At 52.8% G+C, this 7,330-nt stretch overlaps 1 protein-coding gene across 1 annotated transcript in view; it reads left to right on the forward strand.

Annotated features, from left to right (window-relative positions):
• Nucleotides 1–5,880, forward strand: part of ADCK2 (aarF domain containing kinase 2) — a 16,689-nt gene extending 10,809 nt beyond the window's left edge. The window contains exons 5-8 of the mRNA XM_006861252.1: nt 1,336–1,557; nt 2,648–2,776; nt 2,981–3,034; nt 5,740–5,880. Coding sequence (XP_006861314.1) covers nt 1,336–1,557; nt 2,648–2,776; nt 2,981–3,034; nt 5,740–5,880 — 546 coding nt within the window. The remainder of the gene's footprint in view (nt 1–1,335; nt 1,558–2,647; nt 2,777–2,980; nt 3,035–5,739) is intronic.
• The last annotated feature ends 1,450 nt before the right edge of the window (nt 5,881–7,330 follow it).

The raw sequence follows: 7,330 nt of genomic DNA on the forward strand, positions 1-7,330 counted from the left end.
ATGGTCCCTGCCCCCAGACCCATGGTGTACATAGCCCTTACCCAGGGTCCTACAGTGTACACAGTTCCTACCCAGGAGCCTGTGGTGTGGATGGTTACTGCCTAGAGCCCCAAGGGGTGTACATGGTCCCTACCCAGAGGTCGGCAGTATAGACTGAACATCCCTGCCCAGGGGTCCTTGCAGTCCTGAGATGTAGACAGTCTAGCTGGGTGCCTGTGGTGTAGACAGAGCACCAGAGATGGTCAGGTGTGTTCATTACCCAGCAAGTAGTTGCTGGCATGCTGACTGCGTGCCATGGCCCTTGCTGGGTGTAGGTTTACAGGGGTGAGCAGAGAAGAGGGATTTCAGTGCTTAGGGACCTCCTGCGAGGGGAAGGGGTTCTAGTGATGGGCACCAGGTAAGTGGGGGGTAAAAGGGGTGAGCACAGTCTGCCAGAGGGTAATTTGGGGGCCCACCCTACCCAGGGGCACAACCAGGAGTTGTGATTCAAGGAAGCCTGGATGGGGGGGCGGCAATGCTCAGAGTGTGCATCTGCTTGGAAGGCTCCCTGAATGCCCCCATCCAGCAGTGACTGGGCTACTTCAGGGCCCCCTCCAGCCCCAGTAGGAAGAGGTTACTGCTGGTGTCTCGATGGGAGGCAGCGACTCCACAAAGGGGCCCTGGGCCTGTTGTCCTGTGGTCCACTGTCAGCTCTCACCGATGCTGGAGAATGGAGTGATCGCCCCAGCCCGTCCAGTTGATTCGGACTCACAGGGACCCTGTAGGATGGAGCAGTCAGCCCCACAGCGTTTCCAATGCTGTAAATTGTCACAGAAACAGACTGCCCCAGCTTTCTCCCACAGAGCAGCGGCGGGGTTTGAAACACTGACCTTACAGTTAACACTTAACCCACTGTGCCACCAGGGCATCTTGGAACAGTGGAGGGACACCTGCTTTGTCAAGTATTGTTAAAGAACTGTAGCTCACTGGGATTTTAGAACTGTGACGAATTACTGTAAGTTGTATTGCTCAAATCCGAATTACTGTAAGTTGTATTACTCAAATCAGAGGGTAGAATTCACAGCTGCCTTTCTGTGGACTCGACCCCTGACACCCTATGTGTGCAGAGCAGAACTGTGCCCCGTGGGGTTTCCAAGGCCTTTCAGAAGTCTGGGCCTGCCTTCCTCGTCTCCTCTGGAAGGGTGGGTTTGGACAGCCAGCCTTTTGGTTAGTGGCACATCCCACCACATAACTGTGTACCCGTCCACACAGGGACTCAAGTCTTTGGAAGGCAACTGGTCTCCTCACCCTGGTGTGGGAGGGCAGTGAGCTGGGAGCAGTGCTGGTCTCTTGCAGATATTTGTGGACAACTTTGTCCACGCGGACCTCCATCCTGGGAACATCCTGGTGCAAGGTGCCCACAGCCTGGCGGTGGGCCGGGAGTCGGGGCTGCCTCAGGACGGCTGCACCAGGCAGGCCCTGAGGCTAGTGCTGCTGGATGCAGGCATTGTGGCCGAGCTGCAGGCAACCGACCTGAGCAACTTCCGGGCTGTCTTCCTGGCTGTGCTGATGGGCCAGGTGAGAAGCCCTTCGTCACTCTCCTACCAGTGCATTTGTAAAGCTGCTCCCCAAGCAGAGCCAAGGGAGGCTGGAAGGGGAGGTGGCGGGAGGCTCTGGGCACTGGGGCCAGCTTGGAGCCATCTCCATTCCTGGTCTCCTTTCTCCAGCAGCGCACATGCCTGGGGTTTCCCAACCATGACTGCCCTGGTCTACACTGCTGGGGAGACAAAAGGCAGGGGAGCAGCTCTCTCACGGGGAGCCTGTTGGTGTCTCTGGGGTGGGCCTGGGCAAAGTTGAGAGCACTGGTGGCATACTAGTTAAGCACTGAGCTGCTAACCAGAAGGTGGACATTTCAAACCCACCACCCATTCCACAGGAGAAGCACCTGGCAACCTGCTTCCATAAAGATTTACAGCCTTGGAGACCCGTACATGGGCACTAGTTACGGGGGCACCAGGCCGTACGGGGGCACTAGGAGTTGGAATTGACTTGAGGACAGTGGGTTTTCTGGGCCTGTGGCTTGGAGGGGCTTCACCACTGAGAATGATCACAGAGAGAAAGGGCCTCAGAACTCTCCTGAGTGAGTGGTTGTCTACCACAGATGACAACCTTGGGCTGCAGGTGGAGGTCTCCAGAGAGGAAAGGCCCAGGGGAGAGGGAGCTGGCAAACAGGCAGAGTTTCAAGACCCCTGCTTCCAAGGGGCTACCCACAGCCAGGCTGACAGCCCAGGGCCGAGGGGGGGAGGACAGTGGGGGGAAGGAAGGAAGAGCTTGGCTCTGGGCAGTGCGGCAGGAGCTGGGGGGGGGTACTAGGAGTGACCTCAGGGGGCAGAGACAAGGCTCAGCTGTGAGCCCAGCAGGCAGGGCGGGCCTGGTCCCGGGTGAGACTCTGTCCCGGCTTAGCCTGGCCCAGCAGCCCAGAAGGCACTGGGCTGGGTGACAAGTGTCCTGACCACGCAGGTCTGAGGCTGGCCAGTATCTGGGTGTCCTGAGGGATCTAGTGAAAGGGGGGTGGTGAAAGGTAGGGTAGGAGGAGAATCTGGGGGGCTGGGGAGACCACCTGGCTTTGCCCACTGGAGGTAGGACTTTACAGCTTCTCATCTTCCAGGGCCAGCGAGTGGCTGAGCTCATCCTGCACCACGCCCGGGCCAGCGAGTGCAGGGACGTGGAGGCCTTCAAGGCTGAGATGGCCACACTGGTGAGCCAGGCCAGGAGAAATACCATCACCCTCGATAAGGTGGGTGGGCTCCTCAAGTGGGGCCCCTGGGGGTAGCAATTCCCAAAGTGTGTGGAAAGTGGCCTGTGAATGTGTATGTTGTGTGTGTGTTGTGTAGTGTGGCATGTGTGTGTGCTGGGAGAGGGGCAGGCCGGGGGCAGGAGGAGAAAGAAGTGGTCTCCAGGCGCTGTAACCTCTGCACGTTGGCTTTATTCTCTTTTCCAGCTTCAAGTTTCCAGCCTTCTCTCCAGCGTCTTCAGGTTACTGATGACGCACAAGGTGAGGCCCGTGCAGCTGAGTCTCCTGGGAGGTGGGGGAGGTGGTGGTGGTGGGCCAGCCTTCCCTCACAGGAGTGATCAAGTCTTTCCAGAACAGTGGGTTAAGCAGAGTCGGTGGTTCAAACCCACCTGCAGCTACTTCCATGAAGGTTTAGTTGTGGAGACCTTGTAGGGCAGTCTGCCCTGTCCTGTAAGCTCATTACGAGTTGGAATTGACTCAGTGGCAGTGCGATTTGGTTCTGGTGTCTTTTTTGGGGTGGGGGTGGGGCACAACCGCAGCCACTGAAGATTGCAGTGAGCTGACAGGGTGATACATTATGACCAAGAACAGAAGGAAAGCTGACTGCCACGCCCTTGCCTCTTTCTCCCTTTCTACACCGGAGTCCTGGTGTGGCGCTGTAGGGTAAGCACTGCACTGCAAGGTCAGTGGTTCAAACTCACCAGCCACTCCTCGGAAATCCCATAGAGTCACTATAAGTTGGAACCAACTTGATGGCACTTGACAACAACAACAACGCTGTAATTGGAGAGGGGCCGTGGGCATCCACAAGAAGGGGGACAATGATTTGAAATGGTGTTGGGTGGGAGAACAGCTTGTAACCACGTCATAGGTATGAGTGCAGTCAGCGGCTGCCTGCTGGGTGGCAGTGTCTGAGAAGAGGCCCGCCTTGCTGCCCGAAGCCCAGGAACTTCTGTGGAGTATTAGGTGAAAGACTCAGTAATCCGTTCAGGACGGGCCTGCTAGTCAGGCTTTAGAAACAGTGGAAAACAAAAGGAATCAAAAATAAGTGAGACAGCTGGTCAGTCAGGTACAGTGGGACCACAGAACTGACTTCAGAACATTTCCTGATGTTCTTGAGGGTCAGCTGGAGAGACGGGATCGGAATGACAACACGGAGTTACATTCAGAACCGTCTGAATCTTCACACCTGAGGACATCAAGCCGCCCTCCTGCCTCTCTAGTATGAAGAGCATCTTTACCAATATTGAGATGAGAGCCTCGCTGGCATGCTGGATTTTTAAAAAGCTGGGTTGGTGTTTTAATGAAAACTTCAATTTTTACAAACCAAAATTACAGTGTCACGTCGGCACTGAATCACGGCGACTCCGTGGGATGTATCGTGGGAAGATGGTAACAGCAGCGACGCCGGAAGTTCAGTCCTCGAGGCAGCGGAGTGACCATGGCTGCCGCAGTTAACCACAATCACGGCTGAAGGAACACATTTTACGGGTGAAGAGAAGAGCCTTCCTCATTTGTGTGGTCAATCCAGTTTCAGTGTCTCTTGACTTCAGGAAAGACTTGGGTAAGAGCCTGAGAGATGCAGTGCAGAGGAGATACTGGACTAGAAGGTGATTCTTCAGGTGGACTCTGTTCCAGGAAGGAGACTCCTGAGAGAGGTTCATCCAGAGCACTGTGAAGCTCACTTGGTTGACAGTGTGGTTATACTTTCCTAGTACTTGTTCGTTTGGACAAACAAACTTCTTCTCTCACAGTTCAGGGGGCTTGCCCACCTTTAGAACGTCAGCTCTGGGGAAAGGTCCTGGCCTCCTCTCAGCATCTGGAGACCAGCGTTCCTCGGACACCTTCACGTGTCTTGGCATCAGTCTTCCCCTGGATCTGGGAGCTTCACAGTACAGGGACCCCGGGCCCAGAGGACATGCACCACTCCCGGCTCTTCCTTCCTGGTGGGAGCAGGGGCCTCTCCTCTTTCCAGCACTTTCATAACCCAGTTAAGCTCTCTTTTACATCATAAGAAAGCAAGCAGGAGTTCTAACGGGGCCAAGCTGAGGACGGCCTTCTGTGTGGTCAGCAGCAGAGCGAAGCTGGTTCCGTTTCTCCACTTTGTTCTGGTTCCCTGTCCTCCTCCAGCCACTTCTGTGTGTGTTAATTTCTTGGAGTATTTTTTAGTTGTTGTTTTGTTTTCATCTTCCGTTGTCACTGGTTGGTGCATAGGAAATTCTTTTTTGGTGCCAGCCTATACACAAGGTCGTAGTCAACTCTGGAACATTACATTATGTGGGGGTTGGTGTGTGAGAGTCATCCTATTTTTCCAACTAAGTGAATTGAGTCTCTTTTCCTTCCAGCCTTCTGTTATACTGAGCTGCATTTCTACTTGTGGGTGCATTTATTACAGGAATGTTATAGAAAGAGATTGAAATCAGATAAAAATTAGGACAAATAAGGGGGTTGTGTGTGATCTCCTAGAAAATGGTGGTGTGCAGTGGAGTCGGTTCCAATTCAGGGACCTTGTATAGGGTTTCTGAGGCGGTAAGTTTTTATGGGAGCAGAAAACCTCATATTTCTCCCATGGAGCCGCTGGTAGTTTTGAACTGCTGACCTTGAGGTTAGCAGCCCGACTCATAACCACTACGCTACCAGAGCTTGCTGAAAATTCAGGGGAGGTGTGAAGCATGACCCTCATTCGTATCAATGTGGGTATCGTAGTGCATGTGGTATAAACACACACACACACCCAGCAAAGGGCATGCTGTGTGCATGACAGTTCTCCCCTGACATCCCCAGCACTTGAGAGATGGCGGGTGAGCAGATGACTGGGTGGAGGAGGATGGCTAGGGAGACTCCCATCCAGGTAGAACTGCCTAGGCAGGTAGGAGAGGTGAGAATGGTCAGCGAGCTGGCTGTCCACCCTGGGCACCCCTCTCCACACCAATGGGCCTCAGAAGAATCACTGCCATTTGTTTCAGGTGAAGCTTGAGAGCAACTTTGCCTCAATTGTGTTTGCGACCATGGTGCTGGAGGGGCTCGGCCGCTCCTTGGACCCCAAGCTGGATATACTGGAGGCAGCAAGGCCCTTTCTCCTTGGGGGGCCAGCATCCTTCCCCTGACTACGCTGATGGTTTGGAGCAGTCACCTAGAAGCTGCCCCTGAGGCATATGGACAGTTGGGTGCTTGATACCATTTTTTGACAGCTTCAGATTATTTGGGAAGTGGAAGGGTCCTTTCCACTCATCACGGGATGGGACCTGGTATTCAGGACACCCCCAGTTCAGGGGAAATTGCTGTGAATGAGGAGGAAGAATAAAAGTCGTCGTCGTATTCTTGCTTCTCTTCTTGACCCTACACACATCCATCAGGCTGATGCTTCCCACCCACATCTGGAAAATGCTAAAGAGTTCTCTAGACTCACGAGTCCCTATTCTTTTGATTATATACCCTTACTGGTAAATAGCTGAAAAGAGATATACATACACATATAAGATTTATTTAAAAATCTTATACAAGTGCCCCCACTGATAGCCCACCACTCATCTGTCACTTTGTCGTGCTGTGGTAGCACATACGTCACTGTGATTCTGGAAGCTATGCCAGGGGTATTTGAAATATCAGCAGGGTTACCCGTGGTGGACAGGTTTCAGTGGAGCGTCCAGACTAAGAGACTAGGAAGAAGGAGAGACAGACTACTTCCGAATGGTTGGCCGCTGAAAACCTAATGAGTAGCAGCACAACACTGTCACAGTACCAGAATCTTGATGACTGAAACATGAGGTAGAGCACCAGAATAGTGTCAGATACAGTGCGGGAAGACAAGCCCCCCAGGTTGGAAGGCACTCAAAATACGATTGGGGAAGAGCTGCCGCCTCGAAGTAGAGTTGACCATGATGCTGTAAATGGAGTAAAGCTTTCAGAACCTTCATTTGCTGATGGGACACAACACAAAATGAAAAATAGCTGTAAACACTCATTACTAATCAGAACATGGAATATACAGAGTATGAATCTAGGAAAATTGGATGTTGTCATAATGAATTGGAGTCCTACCATGTTCAATAGATTCCTGTGAACCTGGGTGGAGACCCGGTTGGCCAGCAGTGTGGCAAGACCTGGGGACTCTGGCCCAGAGTCAGTGACATAATCACAGAGAACTAGAGTGGAGAGTGAAGCATCCAGCTGATAAGAAGAGAGGGCAATTGCACAAGAACACCCATACTTATCTGGCTTCAATGGCTGGATGATCAGAACTCAACTAGAAGTAGAAAGACGAGGCAAAGAAGGGTAATCTGATACATTTGATGAACTTGACCTATACCTATGGATGCAGTAGCTCAAAAGAGGGTACAACTCTTTACAGCGAGGATCATTCCCACCCCCTCCATACACAGGGTAAACGGATGAGCAACTTGGACATCAGCTATCCAAAATGGGGTGGGAGGAGCTACAAAGGCAAGAAGTGACTGGCTTAGAAGCTTTCAAGAGGGAGCCTAGAGCCAGAGGGTGTGGAGAAAGGTAGAATCTCCACTGAGTAGTATCCAATCTTTCTGGGCAGGGCTGGTGAAA

Source organism: Chrysochloris asiatica, unplaced genomic scaffold (assembly GCF_000296735.1).
Source record: "Chrysochloris asiatica unplaced genomic scaffold, ChrAsi1.0 scaffold00041, whole genome shotgun sequence".
Classification (NCBI taxonomy): Eukaryota; Metazoa; Chordata; class Mammalia; order Afrosoricida; family Chrysochloridae; genus Chrysochloris; species Chrysochloris asiatica.